The sequence below is a fragment of the Helobdella robusta genome (genome assembly GCF_000326865.2).
Source record: "Helobdella robusta unplaced genomic scaffold HELROscaffold_8, whole genome shotgun sequence".
In the NCBI taxonomy this organism is placed as follows: Eukaryota; Metazoa; Annelida; class Clitellata; order Rhynchobdellida; family Glossiphoniidae; genus Helobdella; species Helobdella robusta.
This window is the reverse complement of record NW_008705459.1, coordinates 4,215,290-4,234,625: the sequence shown is the minus strand read 5'-3', so window position 1 is coordinate 4,234,625 and position 19,336 is coordinate 4,215,290. Positions and strand designations below refer to the sequence as shown.

General features: G+C 33.5%; 1 protein-coding gene across 1 annotated transcript; it reads right to left on the bottom strand.

Moving 5' to 3' along the window:
- Nucleotides 1-4,662: 4,662 nt before the first annotated feature.
- HELRODRAFT_108452 (hypothetical protein) lies at nt 4,663-18,018 on the bottom strand (the record flags this gene model as incomplete). Its single annotated transcript, XM_009032252.1, has 23 exons — nt 17,827-18,018; nt 17,538-17,627; nt 17,168-17,203; nt 16,598-16,659; nt 15,878-15,986; nt 13,653-13,805; nt 13,020-13,088; nt 12,606-12,748; nt 12,028-12,152; nt 11,606-11,703; nt 11,238-11,423; nt 10,372-10,476; nt 9,916-10,072; nt 9,030-9,200; nt 8,421-8,465; nt 8,100-8,203; nt 7,745-7,911; nt 7,282-7,350; nt 6,793-6,909; nt 6,283-6,430; nt 5,667-5,762; nt 5,192-5,333; nt 4,663-4,799 (listed from the first exon to the last, which is right to left on the bottom strand). The coding sequence occupies exons 1-23, from the start codon at nt 18,010-18,012 to the stop codon at nt 4,663-4,665; spliced, it is 2,715 nt and encodes a 904-aa protein (XP_009030500.1). The 5' UTR covers nt 18,013-18,018.
- Between the last annotated feature and the right edge of the window lie 1,318 nt (nt 18,019-19,336).

The window sequence follows — 19,336 nt, the reverse complement described above, 5'->3', positions numbered from 1 at the left end:
CCTTCTTTACGCAACCACAGTTATAAGCGGTGGGCCTAGCCTTTGATGATCCAACATCACTGACAAGGCAGTGAGGGTCAGTTTAATGTCATAACCATGACACATTAATATTACTTATACAATATAAATTTTATATACATAATATGAAATGCATATAAAATAAATTATATGTGTACATATAATATATATATATATATATATATATACATATTTATCTGATTTACTCAATAATATATATATATATTTTATTTTATATATATATATATATATATATATACATACAGTATTGTATAAATTCTACCGAATTTTTGGCATTAATCAATTTAAAGTTTGTATTTTGAATTTTCTTACTAGAAGTTTCTGGATATTGTCCAATTTATTGAAAATAGAATTATTATCCAAGTTCATCATGAAAATTTAATGAAACTGTTTTTATCCAAATTCATCATGCAGATAGGCCTTATTTCGATTTTTTACAAATCATCTTTAGTGCAGGTTTGGTATAGATAGTTTCTTTAAACAAAGCAAAACATTTGTATATTGGTGTTACGACAAAACGAAAGTAAGACGTCCCTATCAAAACGTCTCACAATGCATACACAGAGAGGAGCCATCAAATCTTACTTACAATCAACACACACCAAATTCTTGACAGCAACAAAAAAATAATGTATCAAAACACCAACACAATACATCCAAAAATTGTAGAAGCTGTCCTAATACTAGATATCAATAAACACCAAATAAACGTCCAACAATAATGATTATATCATTGCCAACTTGACGCCTTAATACTAAGTTCTTTAACAATGAAGAACAAAAAAAATGACAACAAAGATGAAGAATATGACACCAACTAAGTAACTCATTTCGCTAAAGAACTAACTTTGCCTTGTTTAAAGAAACAATACAAACCAAACCTGCACTGAAGATGATTTGTGCAAATTAAAATAAGGCCTATCTTCATGATAAATTTAGATAACAAGTTTCATTGTATTAGCATGATGAACTTGGATAATAATTCTATTTTCTATAAATTGAATAATTTTCAGAAAATTCTAGAAAGGGAAATTGAAAAAACAAACTTTAAATTCATAAATACCAACAATTCGGTAGAATTTATACAATACTTTACAAAATATGGTCTTCTACCAATATCTATATATATATATATGCGTTCTAGAGCTGGATGGTGAACATGAACTGCATAAATAAATAATCAAATGAATAAATATATGAATTGAAATAAATAAATGAATAAAAATATATAAAAAATAGGTGAATAAATAATTTCAAAAATAAACGAAAAATCCAGTAAATTGAATGAATTATCAAAAATAATTGAAAAATACACAAAAATAAAATGCATACCAAAACTGTACTTACAGACAAGCATACGTACATACACTTATATTTGAATAAATATATTTCATAATTAATTAATTAATCAATTATTATATTGATTAACTAACTAATTAATTAATAAAACTAATTAACATTGTTCACATGTTATTTATATGGAATTTTCTAATAAAACCTAATGTTGATCTTGATTGAAAAGGTGCTATAGATACATTAATAACATCAATTACGTTACAATAATTACACCAATTTTCTAATAAAACCTAATGTTGATCTTGATTGAAAAGGTGCTATAGATACATTAATAACATTAATTACGTTACAATAATTACACCAATTACGTTACGATAATTACACCAATTACATTACATTAATAAGTAAAATTAAATTGGCATATCTTAAAAGTTTATATTCAAGTGAAATATTTTAATGTAATTAATAATTTTTTGAGTAAAATGTATACATTTATCTAATTTATTCAATATATATACACATAAGCTATATAAAATGGTGGTAATATATAGTTTAATGGTTCAAACTCACACACACATATATACGCACAAACACACACATACGTACATACACACATATGTATACACAAACATATAAATATGGATAAAAAGGTGATATTAATAAATTGATAAAAACATCAAAAACTGTTCCTATGTGTCTGGAAGAGGAGCATACGTTCAGATAAATGACTTGACAGCCACAAAACGTACGGACAAATGATAACGAACGACTCATCATACATTTCCCCGTTAATAACCATACCATCATCACCAATAGTATCATCGACAACAACAACTAGATCACATTAATTTCGTAATTATGTTGATAATATAAGATAAATAAATATATATACATATATATATATATATATATAAATATATGTACAAAATATATACCTTATACATACACGCGTTTGTATATTGTATACGAAATTTCATATATATATATATATAATATACATATATAATTTTTCATTTCATTATTTCTTTTCATTTTTTATATCTAAAGGAAAACCAAAATAAGTTGTGAATAGGCCACCCTTAACTACAACATAAAGTACGTAAATAAAAAAAATTAAAAAAAAAAGAAAACATCATGTCAGTACTTTGACGAAACTAACAATTATTAAAATAAAATAAAGACAGGTATGAACATCAGGCTTAGAAGATGGTGTCGGGATATAAGCTGGAAAGCAAATTTGCGAACTTTTTTTAAATAAATACAGATTATTCAAATTTTATATAATCTACGGGGACAACTCTAGACCATATTGAAGGTCCCGTATGTTTTAAACTGGATGAAATTAATTTGATGTTTTAAACTGGATGAAATTAATTTGAGTCGCGTTTTGTAGTTTTAAAGAAGAGGATCTTATAGAGGCTTATTTTTACGATACTTTGAAGACATAGGTTTCCAGTCAGGTTTGAAGAGAAGACGTAAATGTGCTTTCTGTAGTTACTTGGATTAGTTTAGTGCTTCTAGTACAGTTGGTTTTCAAATAAACGTTCAGTAAAGTTTACGTTTGAAGCAGTTGTGTTCATCTATCGGAAATCTTGAACCTATGAAATAACGAAAACTTGACGATCGCTAGAAGCTAGAACACTGGCGATGGAAATAGAGATCATTGAAGCTATAACATTGGTGTTGGGAGTTACAAACGTCAAGGGTGACAACAATATGAAATATGATATTTTCATATATATATATATATATATATATATATATATATATATATATATATATATATAATTGTTATATATATATACATACGCGTATGTAAGTATATATATATATATATACATGCGTGTATGTGTGTGGGTATAATTATTGAAAAATCAATATTACTTTGCATTAGCTCAGATCTAACGAAATTATTATTGTGAAATCATTATAGGACATTATTTTACACCGATGTTAAATAATGTAACGTGTTGCGATGCATTCATTATACTTCTCCTACAAATTCTGTAACAATCTTTCGTTCTCACATTACACACACATACACACAAACAAACACACACACACATATATGACTCCATTATGCAGTTAGTTAGAAAGTAATAAATCACACCGTCATAATTTGTTTGCATGTGTGTTTGTTTGTTTATGCGTGTGTGTGTGTGTGTGTGTGTGTGTGTGTGTGTGTGTGTGTCGTATATGATAATAATAATGAAAATAATAAACAAATAAACATCAGTGAAGACGTGGTCTTTATTTTATTTTAATATATTTAAAAATGGTATAAAAAAATAATGAAAACTAAAAAAAATTAAAATGTTTGAATGTTAAACAATGTCCTAAACGCAATAATAATAATTTTATTATTACTATTTATTTATTTTATTTTTTTGACAATATTGCCAAAAATAAAGATACATGACGACTACAAATGTGAAACGAACGATACATTCACATTTTATAATTACACAGTAATAAAGTAAAAGAACCGTACTTACAAAAAATGAAATATTATTAAAACTATTATTAAACGAAGAAAAAAAAAAGTTGAAATGTGATCGTGTGCATATGAAAAAAAATATTATATCTTTCACATTATTTATGACTTTTACGTTATGCATAAATGTCTGTTAGGTTATTATTATTATTATTATTATTATTATCAGCCTAGAAAGATCAAAACGTTGATTTTAAGATGTCAATCAGAAGTTATTTTTAGAACGATATATTAACTTTTTTTTGGACAAAATTTCATTTCTGTGAGGTATACTCGAATATTCCCCTCTAGCTAACGAACGGTCTTTGAGATGAAAATATAAATTATTTACTTGCGATTTCATTATCATAATCATAATCATCGTCAATATCATCATCATCATTATTAATATGATCATCGTCATTATTATCAGAAATATAATCATTACAGTAGGTCATCTTTGTAGCATTCATTCTTAGGATTTTCATCATTATTATTATCACCATCGTTATTCCAACTATCGTCGTCGTCATCATTATAGACATCATTATCGTTCTCCTGATATCGTTTTCATCATCGTTAATTCAATGGTTTATTTTTCATCATGTTTATTATCCCGACAACTAGATAAATTGAGATACTCTCTCTCTCTCTCTCTTCATCATCCTCACTCTTATCACCACCAACAATATTTTATCATGCGCATTATCCTGCACATCAGCCCACCCGTCGTACCGCTATCAACATAATATAATGTGACATCATCATTGTAACATCATCACTGTGACATCATCATGAATAACATTATCACCATGACAAAACCATCACGAACATCATCACCATATACATCACCATCATACGTAGTTTTCAATTCTCTGTGAATTCATCATCTCCTCCTTTTCCCGCCTCCTCTGAAACGTCTGCTCGACAAATTTCCGAATCTCACTGACGACAAAGACGCTCGACGTAAGCATTATCAGGAAGATGAAATCTGTAACAGTGTTACCATCACCACCACATCATCATCATCATTATCAAATTATCATCATCACCATTATCATCATTATAATAGTATCATCATCATAATCTATATTAGGATCTTCATAACAACCAAGAACATCAGTTTCACAAACAGCAACGATACATCTTCATCATCTTCCTTTTCTTCATCATCACCTTCCCCGTCATCTTCATCTTCATCTTCTTCATCATCATTCAAAACCACCATTCTTAACAACTTATTTTATCCATAGCTGATATAAATAAAAACATCTAACACCTCATCAAACATTCTTCCCAAACATCAATCCATCAATAAGGGCTCACTACACAGTCAATCAGACGTCATTTCCGAATAACAACAACCAATATAAAATGGCATACCAAATAAGTAGAGTCCCTCCGTTTGAAATATGACCTGAAGGGGCGGGGCGTAGATTACAAGCAACTGGCCAATCAAAGAACCACAAACTGCCAGGAGAAACATCTTATTGGAAAGCAGCCCGATGGTGAAAACTGATTTCGTCTGTCAATCAGACATATGTTTATTTATTAGGTAATTTCTTAAAAATCATTCCTTTTTATTTGATGCTTTATTATACTACTATGCTTACTTTTATTTCCAATACTTTTATCATACTCTTCATTCATCATCACCAAAATCCATAAAGGACTATCATTTTCTTCATCCTCATCATCATCAACATCTTCATCCTTAACCACATCATCATCATCATCATCGACATCTTCATTCTCATCATACTCATCTATATATACATCATCATCGTAATCGACATCATCATCTTCACCATCATCTTCACCATCATCTTCACCCTCATCTTCACCATCATCTTCAGACCTGAGATCTGCAGGCGAGTGCATTGAACATGTCAAAGAAGACGAAGCAAGTGAATGTCATGGTCGTATCACGTCTCGTTATCTTTCCATCACTCAACTGATCCACCACAAAATAATAATAACAACAATAATAATAACAATAATAAAAATAACAATAATAATAATAACAAAATATTCTTATCCTAATCCGATTTCATCACCATCATCATTTTTCAGATCATATCGTCATCTTCCTCAACTTCTTAATCTCAAACACATCCTTTTATCAGCCTGTCTCCATCCTCATCATCACGTTATCATAATGATGGTGCAATGATGATCAAGGCAACTGGTACTGCTGCTGCGGTAACAGGGTTTTAATGCAAATAGATCTCGGCCTATCACATGAATACATACATACATACATACATACATGCATGCATACATGCATACATACATACACACACGCAGACACACACACACGTACATACATACAAACAAACATGTGACGTGTGTGATGCGTGCTTTTGTGAGTATTCGCGCGCACTCTATCAGCGTGTAGTTGCCACTTCTTAGTATTTAACAGAAAACAACAACAACAACAACAACAACAACAATAATAATAACAATAACGAGACCTCCTTCCAGAAGATCCAGAGAGTGCCAGCAACGATGAATGCAGCGGAAACGATGACGTTGATGAGGAGGGATTTGGTGATGATTCTCTCCTTGGACGAGCGTGGCGGTTGTTTCAACACGTCGTGGTCTACCGGTTCGACGCCCAAACTTCAATTGTTAGGTGTTTGTTTGTTTGTTGGTTGGTTAGTTGGTTGCCATGGTGATGACGATGATTATCAAAATGATGATGTGGATGGTGATTATTAAACAATATCATTAGTTTTCCACAAATGAGGCATCTTAACGAGCGGCCACTGATTTGCAAGTATTCTCTAATAATGTGTATCCATAACGCCCACCCCACACACAGGCAAACAGTGCATGTCGGTTTTTTTTAGAGTAGTATCCAATCCTCACTGAAGTTCCACTAACACTATCTTCATTCAAATATCACCACCATCACCATTATTATTATTATTCTTATTATAATTATTAATATTATTATTATAACTTCCATCATCATGACGTACCTCTGGGCGGGCGGACCATCCATGATGATGTTGATCCAGAGGATTTGCATGGCGTTCAGTGGGTTGGGTAGTTGCATGATGGTCGAGAGAGTGATGAGGGTGAGGGCTGCTATGCTCCTAACAATTTGTGTTTGTGTACAATTACGTGTGTGCACAAACATTTGTATACACGTGTGTGTGTGTTGTTGTTGTTGTTGTGTGTGTGTGTGTGTGTGTGTGTGTGTGTGTGTGTGTGTGTGTGTGTGTGTGTGTACGTTTATACGAGAATGAATGCATGCATTTATACACCTTGATATACTGGTTAAATGATTAACTGTAAAAACAAAAAAATAAGCAAGCAAGCAAACAACAGAGCAGCTATCGTAATTGAAAGAATTAACGAGTGAACTATTGTATGGACAACTCAACAAAATGGCCAACAACAGCACAAACAAATGGAGGTGTCGGCAACTGAAATTGAAGCAAATAAGAACACCAGCAGAGACTAACGTGCTCAGTTGGAAGCTGACGAAATTTCTGATGTTGTAGAAGATTCCCTTACCTTCTTCAATGGCTGAGCTTGTGATCAAGTCAGGTACACCAGGTTAAAACAAGCATACGCAATACTAATACTAACAGACACTCCCACATACATACATGCATGCACTTCCACAACAACAACAATACACGTTTAGATCGGGGGTCGCCGTTTGGCTACCTATGATGAAACCGAAACCGAAATAACGGTTTGTCATCATAAATATTTTATTGGCTAATTTTTACACAGGACGCCCTTCCTTACGCAACCACAGTTATAAGCGGAGGGCCTAGCCTTTGATGATCCAACATCACTCACAAGGCAGTGAGGGTCAGTTTAATGTCATAACCAGGACATACACATGCACTTCCACAAACCAGATCAAAATGAAAAGTGTTGCTAGTGATGTTAGTAATATAATGAACGGCAGCTAACAGGATGGTGGCGAAGTTGTCGTCCACAAGGATCATGTCGGCGGCCTCCTTCGAAACGTCGGTCCCTGTCGTGCCCATGGAGATGCCGATGTCAGCACTCTTCAGGGCCACTGCGTCATTCACTCCATCACCCGTCATTCCTACCACGTGACCTTTCTTCTGCAGGGCCTGATGAATAGATTACGACGATCAGGACATTTATATATTTACACAAACGTCCACACACACACACTACTCGCACAAACGCACACCCACATATACACATACACACTACACACTACACACATACACACTACACACACACACGCACACAAACGTGCACACGTATGAACACAACAGCAGCAAACAGCAACCACCTTGACGATTTTCAACTTGTGCCTAGGACTGACTCGGTAGAAAACAGAGATGTGGTCAATGAGATTGCTCAACCTTTCAACGTCATACTGCTCTATCTGGTCGCCTGCAGCCGTTGGTGGTTGTGGTTGGTGGTTGGTGGTGGGGGATTGCAAGTGTTTCAGAAAAATTAATAACTGTGCCAGTGAAAAAGTAATGAAATAACATAGTTAAATACTGTTACTACTACCACCACCACTATTACTACTACTACTACTATTACTACAACTACTAATACTACTACCCTTAGCAAAAATACCAATAATAATAATAGCGGCACTGACCAGACATAGCTTCTCGGTCAGTTGCATATAAGCCCAATTTATGACCTGTTAAAAAATAGTGATGTTACAAATCATCCGTTCATCCATTCATTCATGTCTGCGTTTATTTATTTACCCATTCATTCATGCATGCATGCATTCATTCATTCATCCATTCGTTCATGCATTCATTAATTCATTCATTAATTAATTAATTCATTCATTAGAAGAACGTGGCTAACTTAGTGTGGCAGCGATAATAAGGTAATTAAGATTTATGAAGGAATACATGAGGTGTGAGGTGCTAAACACATCCAAACATAAGAAAACATGAAAAGACATTAGAAATGTATAACGCTGGAGTTAGAACATTGGAGTTAGATAATTAATTAGCTGTAATGTTACAAAGCAATGAAATGAGTTCACCTGACATTCATTTATGAAGAAGAATATATCATAGCCATCTGTTTAGTAAAAAGCAGAATAAGTATACAGACAAATAACTCCAGAAGTGTCTACCCGCCCATTTATAATTTTTCATCTATCATTCTTTCCACCCGTCCATCCATCCACTCATTCGTCCATCCATCTATCCAATTATCTATCCACCCACTCAAGCAGGCAGCCAACCTATGGACAGGGCGGTTTCTTCGGCGTCACCAGTCAGCATCTTAACCCTGACACCTGAATGTTGAAGGAGCATAATGGCCTCCCTCACCCCCTCTCTAGGGGGGTCGATGATACCCACCAGCCCGACGAACACCATGCTTGTTTCGTGGGGACCATAAGCCAGGGCTAGGACTGGTTTGTTTATAAGAATAAGTGTGTGTGTTTGTGTGTGTGTATGTGTGTGTTTGTGTGTGTGTATGTGTGTGTAAATGAATAAATGGAAGTATGCTTGAATAAATGTTTAAATCGGTAAACAGATAGACAAGCAGGTAGATATGAAAAACTGCTGAACATATGTTAAAAAGATTTGTTTGTATGAATGTATATACACCATTGATTTGTTATTTAAATCATAATGAGGACTGCTATTTTTATAAGTCTAATCATCATCATCACATTGTCCTCATTGTCATTTTGTTAACATGAATAAATAAACGAATGAATGACTAAATAATGTTAGATTTTTTTATGTTTTCATCGTTTGTATGTATATGTATACACGTATGTTATTTTTTAATTTTTAAAATCAGACCAAATACAGTTTGTTACAAGGTTACAAGGTTAAATAAAATAGGGCAAAAATATGGCAATGCATTCCACAAGGTATATAGAAATAAAAACAGTTAGTTTTGATTGATAGCAGGTCAATTAAAACATTAAAAAAAATCTAACAACCAAAAACACGAGCAAGCACATAGACTAACATTTACACATACTCGACACACACACACACACACACACACACACACACACACACACGCACACACACACACACACACACACGCACACACACACACACACACACACACACACACAAATAAACATTTTTATAAAATTTATATAAGACCTCTCAGTCCAGACGAGCCCATGTCAACAGCCTGCTGTTTGAATTGTTGCTCATGTCTGGGTAGGAGTGCCTCCTCCGTGCCAGCCGACGTCAGAAACTTGGAGCACAGCCTCAAGACTGCCTCTAGCGATCCTTTCATGAAGAAGACATGAGTCGTCTAGACAGATTTTCATGATGATGATGATGACGATGACCAGGATGTGTGAATTTTGATAACGATGCTGATTTGAAGTTTCTGATTTATGATAATATAAATTATGATTATGTCATTTATGATGAAAGTTATTTTTAGCTGCTCTTGTGATGATGAACACGGTTGAAGCCATTCAAGAAAACATTGAAAAGTACCATCTCCAAACAAACAGAATAAACAAATATTAAGAATAAAGATAAGAGCAATTAAATGAATTTATTCGCAATCGTCATTAACATATGTTAATGAGCACCCCACCCCACCTGGTCGTAGAGAGGGGTGCACTTGACCACCATGTACTTGGTGTCGGAGTTGAACGGCCACTCATGTACTCTTTCATATTCATATCTCACTTTGTCCAGGTTCGCCTTGTTTGTGCGTGCATTGATACGTTAGTATAAATTAATAAATAAATAAATAAATTAATTAATTTATTTATTTATTAAATTCACGAATTAATAAACAACATCCAGATGAATATCAAATTACTGTTTCATCTTAACTTGAATATTTCTGCTGCTGCTGATGATTTGATAATATCTAACAAAGATGATATTATAAATATTTTAAATGGTACTAACAGTTGCACAATTACTAAAGATACGCAATCGCATAACTATTATTATTATTACTACTACTACTATTATTATTATTATTATAAAAACATAAAATATTTAACAAAGTTGATGTAAAAATAACGTAAATTTCATTGTTATCAGATTTTTTCAACAGTTTAATCTCAATCAGTCAGAAATTGTAAATAAATTTTTTGCAGCTAAAAATTTCTTTGTGTGTCAAATACTTTTAACTTTGTTTTATAACAAGAATACAAATTTAAAATTATGTTATTGCTACATAGGTGTTTTCTTGGTTAAATTCAAAGCCCCTTTAAATTTAAAGCCACTTTTTGGCTTTGCTTATCTGCCTAGGAATTTTTCAGAGTTTATTAATATTTTCCTAAGTAATGTGTATTTGTAATGACATTACACCATAATAAATATAAAAGTCAAACCATAAACTAAACGTCCATAAAACAAAAGAGTTTAAAAATAAATAAATAAATGAAAGCTAATCTAAACAAATGATAAAACACAAAATGAAAAAATGGACGCAAACAAATGTCCTTCACCTTCATGGCGACCGCCAATAGAGCTCCTTCAGTTGGCTGACCTTGAAGCTGACCTCCACTGATGTGTGCATTGTTGCAGATGACACCGACCTCGATTAGCTTCTGAATTGACCTATTTGTGTGAGCTCTGATTGCTGCATGATCGAGCATAATCTCACCCGTGCTGTTGTAGCCCACTCCCGACACCTGGCATGTAGCATACAGGGGAGTGAGGTTAATGATGGGCGATGAACTAGACAATGGAGTGAACAGTTCAGCCACATGATAAATAGTTATTTAAATTAATTAATTAATTTATTATTAAGTTCAAAAAGCAAAGAAATAGTGATAACACAAAGAATCAGCCATTGATGGACAGAAGCACTGACCTCAAGAACCTGGCCACCACTAGTGTACAAGTGTGTGGCGGTCATCTCATTCTTTGTTAACGTGCCTGTTTTGTCTGAACATATCACATTCACACAACCTGCGGTGCGAGATTTTTTAATTTATTACGTGCATGAATCATTCAATGCATCGGCAATGCAAGCGAACGCAAACTGCTTATCAAACTACGGAACAATCTCAGAGTGGCAAAAACAATCGATCAATCAAAACCAATTCAACTCAACGATAAACGAAATCAATTTTACTTGACTCAACGATCAAACAAACGTTATCCATCAAATCAACCAACTAATTCAAACAGTCATGTTCATCAACCAAGCAGTCAAGCAACCAACCAATTAACAGACTGACTGACCAACCGACCGACTGACCAGCCAACAAACCAGCCGTCCAACCAACTAACCAAGAGTCTCTACAATGGGAAGTTTCTTAACAATGGCTTCCTTCTTAGCCATACGCATAACTCCGATGGCCAGGGTGACAGTTACGACAATCGGCAGACCTTCAGGGATGGCGGCCACTGCCAGACTAACAAATGAAACCATTCAAGAGTGATGTGCAAGTTGGTGAATGTGTTTCAATAGGCCCGTCGATTAATTAATCTAACATTCATGCAGCTTACTGCAGTTGATTTAACAAATTGTGCTGAAATAAATAAAAATTATAAAAAAAATTGTGAAAACCAAATATAATGTAAAAAAAAGACTGACCAAATAATGCATGGTCTTAACACAATCACACAATAAAACATGCAAAAACACACATGCAAAACAAAATTAAAACAAGCAAACGAAATAGAAATTCAAAACGTTTGTTTAAACAAATTATCACAAACGGACACACACACACACAAACCACACACACACATATATAAACATATAAACACACACCACACACACACACACACACACACACACACACACACACACACACACACACAGATATATACAGACACACGAATATCGAAACAGAAACACACACCTAACTCCAATGGTGAACATATCCAGTATCGCCCTTCCTTGTAGCCAGCCGCACAACATGATGAATCCAATGATGCAGAACGAATAGAAGGACAACTGCTTGCCCAACACACCCATGCTCTTCTGCAGGGGGGTCTTCGGGGCCTGAATGGATGGGTGGGCGACACGTGTAGGTGTGTTGCTGAAAAGTAATGACACTACAAATACCGAGCAGGTAATGTAGTGTGGCACATGCGCCTATGCACTGCTCGAGTTCCTCCGTTGTACTGTACTACATATTTTTATTTTATTTTAAAAGCACGCACTCCTCGCATTGGAGGAAGGATGTTCAAATAGGCGTAGGTATGCAAATGCATGCATGTGCGGGACATGTGCCATGCCATGCCAGTGTGTAGGAATGGAAAGAAAATCAAACCTCTTCCGACTCCATCATTTTGAAGACCTCGCCAAACTCAGAGTTCTCACCTGTTCCTATGACGATACCCTGCAAGTAGATCATTCAATAAATAAGCTAATTGGTTAATTAATTTTTAACTATCAGTCATTAGCTAAAATTTTAAAAATTAATGATATTGTTCCATCATATGAACAATACAATAGTGAAAAAACACGAGGTGATATAGAACCAGCATTGTTATGCAATACACACACAGACACACACGCACACATTCACACAGACACGCACACATTCACACAGACACGCACACGCACACACAACACACACAGATACAAACACACGCACACAGGACAGATATATACGAAAAAATACAGAAATATATTAAAAGCTTTGTGAGGTAACATCTGCAGTTTAAAACCAAAACAGTGCATTGCAATTTTGAGTCACTAGAGAAAGAGGTCAGTTGTAATGATGGTGTTGAAGAACTTGCAATAGCAGGATAACGGGAGATAAAATGTCATTGACACACAACAAAATCGTTGCTGAAAATCAAAATAGGGTAAACATGGAGTAAAAGTTGACACACACACGTACACAGACAAACAAACAAACTAAGACACACACAGTGCATGTTGCAATAGAAAGACAAACCTTTCCATTGCCACACCTGACCAGTGTGCCCATGAATGCAAGGTTGGTGAGGTGGACGATGGCGTTCACGGAGGGGTTCGTCGTGTCACTGCTCTTCAATACGGGCTCTGGCTCACCTGTGAAACTCGATTCATCTATTGATAGGTCGTTTGCCTGGTCGGGTGGTTGGTTGGTTGAGTGAGTGAGTGATTGATTGAATGGTTGATTCAATAGTTGATTGAATGCTTTATTTAACAAATGGCTGATTTATGAGTAGTTGATTGAATGGATGGTTAATTGAATAGATGGTTGATTGAATGGATGGATGGCTGATAGATTGAATGGTTAATTGACAAATGCAAATAAAGAAAATAAATAGACTAACGAGAAAAAAAAAGTTAAATCAAAAAGTCAGAGTACATAATTCTAAATGTTGAAACCAAAACACACAAGCACACACAGAAACACGCATGCAAAGCAATACATACACAGACATACAAAGAGGAGACCCACACATACACATAGACACACAAACTAACAAACTTAGATACACACACACACAGACTACTCACAATTAAACATGTTTGTTGCATTAACATAATATATTTATTTAGCCGTTCAAATACATGTTAGTATTAGCATAAACCAAATTTTTTAAGCCAATCAATATATGCATATGTGTGTGACAAACACAAAAATAATAACAAAAATCCACAACAACAACAACAACAATAATAATAATAAAACATAATAATAATAATAATTATGAAATTTATTAACCGGTTTTAAAGATTATTAACAAACAACTTCATTAAGCAAAGAAGTTCAAGATGATTAATTTATATAGTCAGAAGGTCATTCGGATTTTTATTTATGTCTATCCAAATCATTAATTCATTCATTTCATCACTAGCTTATTCATTCATTCATTCATTCAGTCATTCTTCTTTTAATCAATCAATTATTCACTCATTCATTCATTCATTCGTTCACTTAATCGTTTTTTTGCTCGTTATTCATCTGCCCATTCAAACACTCACTCATTCATTTTTTTATTCGTTCATTCAATAACTCAATCAATCATTGATTCATTCACTAATTCATTCCCCTACTCAATCACTCAATCATTCACCGATTCATTCATTCATTCATCCATTCGCTTGCTCACCCATATATTGATTAACATTGAGCGAAAAATCCCCCTTAAGCCTAAAAATTTGTGCATTAACAACAACTGTTCATCTTCCTTTCTGCTATTATTATTATTTTTAATATTATTATCACTAAAAACAATAATAATAATTATTATTATTATTATAATTTTTGTTATTGTTATCGATGATGATGTTATTTTTCAAATTTTTCCCGCATATTACTTATTGTTTATCAAAAAGCATCATGATATTCGTGTTATCATTATCTTAATCCTCATCATCACACCACCACCATCATCACCACCACCATCATCACCACCACCATCATCACCACCGTCATCATCGTAATCATCACCATCATCATCATCACCCTCATCATCAAATCATCATCGTCATCACACCATCAACATCACATGCGACAATAAAAAATAATAACGAAAGCGATTTTCATTCATTTTTTTACGTTGTTAGAAACTTTTTTTTAGTTCGTCTATTCGATCAATGATCATTAATTTAGCCAGCCATCCATGCAATTAACCATGTGAACGATCAATCAATCAGTCAATCAATCAATCAACAATCAATCAATCAATCAATCAATCAACCAACCAGTTAAAAAAACAATCCATTGATACATCTACCAATCAAATAAAAATCAATCCATCTATCAGGCTTTCAACCAGTTAATCAATCTAACAATCTATTCAAACAATCAATTAATCATTTGTCTCAAACAAAAAACCCTTCGACCAACCATTCAATCAATCAATCAACCATCAACCAATCAATCAGTAAATAGATGAATAAATAAATCAAGCAATCAATCAGTCAATCAATCAGTCAATCAATCAGTCAATCAATCAGTCAGTCAATCAATCAATCAATCAATCAATCAATCAATCAATCAATCAATCAATCAATCAATCAATCAATCAATCAATCAATCAATCAATCAATCAATCAATCAATCAATCAATCAATCAATCAATCAATCAATCAACCAATCAATCAATCAATCAATCAATCAATCAAACCATCTCCACTAATCAACCTCACCATCAACTAAACAATCAGCTCACGAATCGAACCAACCTCAAACAGTCTGAGATCAGCAGGCACACGGTCTCCGACATTCAGGATGACTATGTCACCTGGTACCAAATCTCGAGCTAGGAAGGTCTCCAATGTACCATCTCGTATGCTGTGTGTGTGTACGTGTATGTGTGAATGTACGTGTATGGGAGAGAACGCGTGTGTATGCATGTGTGTGTGTGTGTGAGTGCGTGAGAGTGTGTGTTGATGTACGTGAATCGATGAATGTGTTCATGAACGTATGTATGTATGTTTCTGTAGAATTGGAATTCCGAGAAGTTAATTACAAGCAACTTATTCAACAGATAAGATATAATTTATTGATACTTTTTAAATGTTTGAATAAATTGTTTTTGTAACATAAACTTTATTTCCTCTACATCCAAGTTGCATAACAAATGTTTGTATTATTTTATTTATTTATTTATTATTGAGCAACACTTCTGCCGACTGAGCTAACTCGATGACCTAACTTTCTATATCCCAATAAATATTTTTGTGAAAGAGCAGCTGTTAGCAATGATAATGTGACATGAAAGTTGCAGAAAAACAAGAAATATTTGCAATGGGAAAGGTTAAAAATGTCGAACAGTTCAGAAAAAGGTAAAAAAATCTTGAATAACCTCTTACAAGGACAATGCCAATATGGCAATAATTATATATATATATTAATAAACATAATAATAATAACGATGATGATGATAATAATAATAAACGAACCAGTGGCACTTAGGAGGTACCAATTTAGTTAATGCTTCTAATGATTTTTCTGATCTATATTCCTGTATGAGTAGAAAGTACACATGCACGTGTGTATATATGTGTGCGTGCGTGTGTATGTCTGTGTATCATTATCTTTCACTATGTGTATGTACGTGTGTCTCTATGCTTGCCTAAATGTAAAAACGTAGAGATGCATTGAGTCATACAAGCTTGTGTACATACTTACAGCTTATGTCCATTTATGAATATTTGTATGTGCGCATATGCATGTGTGTATGCGTGTATAGATGTTTGCACACATATGTACAAACGTTTGTATGCCTGTATTGATGCATTTTTAGATGCATTGTTGTTTTGCCATAATAATACGATGTTCAATAAACAATGAAATAAGAGCAATAATAACATCCACACATACGCGCATATACACACACGCGCGCGCACGCACACAAATACACACGCGCGCACACATACACACACATGGTTTTTAATACGACAGTTGCATGGAAACATTTTTGCAACTCAATGCTCATACAATCTTACAATAGAGTCTAAAACAGAACCGACCTGGACAAATGCCACTGTGACTACGATAATTATTGCCTGCAATTATATAAAAGATAATGTTAAATATTAATGGAATGATCAGGAAATGTATAAATATTTAAATAACCAAATACTTTGCAGGAAATAACAACTTATATATAAATGAATGAATTATTATTTATATACATAAATGTATATATATATACTTATAATAATTTCATGATTTATTAAAAAGGTTAGTTCTTCTTAATTGGAATTGAGTAGTCCCTGACATACAAGAACTATTTAATGCAGGCATAAGTAAAGTGTTTTCAATTTATCCTCCTCCTCCTCCTCCTCCTCCTCATCATCATCATCATCATCATCATCAGCAGCAGCAGCAGCAACTAACAGCTGATATACTGATGGCATCATCAAACTGTTTCATGAGGAGACTGATGGCTGCTGAACACAGCAACAACAAATTCAACGGCTCCTTGAACTGCATGAATGATGACGTCAGAGTGGTGGTGATGATGATGGAAATTTGGATGACGATGATGACTGTGTGATGATGATGTTACTAAATATGTGACTATCTATGTTCGTCAGCATGTTTCAATGTCTAGACTGCATACATGATGAAGAGGATGAATGATATGATAGATTATCATCACTATCAACATCATCATCAGCAGCACCTGTCTCAGATATTTTTTCCAAAGAGGGTCATCATTTGATATTTCGAATTCGTTGGCTCCGTGGTTCTTCCTCCTCAGCTCGGCTTCATGAACAGACAGCCCCCGGACAATGTCGGTCTCAAGAACGTCTGCCACCTGTTGATATGGCAGTCTGGAAGCTTCTGCTGATGTCATATGCCTCATCATGTTTTTTTTTGTCTGTAGTGGAGGTCAAGTTGAGTATGTGTGGTTGCTATGAGAATAGAGTGGTTATGGATAGTAGAAATAGATGTGACAATGACGATTGTGACACTGTAAATGATTGTGACACTGTAAATTTTATTAAGTCAGGCTCCATTTTAATTAATTTAACATCTATTTTCAAATTATTTAGTTAATGAAAAAACTTAAATTGGTTGTTCTTCTATATAACAAATGTCATAGTTTGACGATACTTAATCATCCAGTCAAGTAACAAATTGCTGAGAGTTTCAAAGACATCATCAGACGAAGAATAGGAGTTATGATAAATTTTAAATTTAACTAAATGATCAAAAGTTGGACTACTCTAGGTCTTGAATGATTATTAATATTAATAAATAAATATATATTAAATTTTAATTCATTTTAAATAAATTGATCAAGCAGGAAGAATCAAGATGTCATTCTCAATAACAAAATACTTATTTTAATAATACTTACTCATCTTTACTTATATGGGCCATAATTTAAGAAGATAGCAGTGATATTATTAACTAAGTGATGGTAAGTGATAGAAAGAAATACAAATAAAAGCTAACATTTTTTAATGAAAATAGCAGACAAGCTAATAACTAGGTAACTATTATACATTAAACATTAATAATATAAATAATGGTACTAAAATTAAAATAAAATTTCAATGTCTTTTGTAAATTAGTTAGGCCATCATTTATTTATTTTTATAGTAATTTGTAAGTCGGATACAAATACAAGGAACATTTTTTTTTAACCAACCAACCAATAAAACTGACATACAAACAGTGTCAGTACACATAGGTACAGTTACTGATACCACACACAGTACTGACTGAGTACAGTACACCATTTCATACAAAACAAACCAAACACAATATAATTTAAGATACAATACAATACAAGAATGAATACACAAAACAATACAATATAATTATATTAACTAACAATTACAATACGAATATACAATAAAATACAATATAACAATTACAATACGGTAAGAATACCAATACATGAATACACAATACACCATACAATACAATACACAATACACATACTTGGTCTACTTGTTTGTTCTTACTATTATTTTTACAAGGATAAATAAAATCACCTAATAAAACTCGATAGCTCTCTAATTTCAACAGCAGATACATTAATAAAACTTGTGTCGTATGAAATTCACATTGGAGGCGATACATATTCGGTCCGAGGAAGTCATGGCTGCTTGTTTTAGTAAAGTTTTAGGATTTATATATTCCGGCAGATCAAATTGTAATCAAATTGTAACCGTACTACA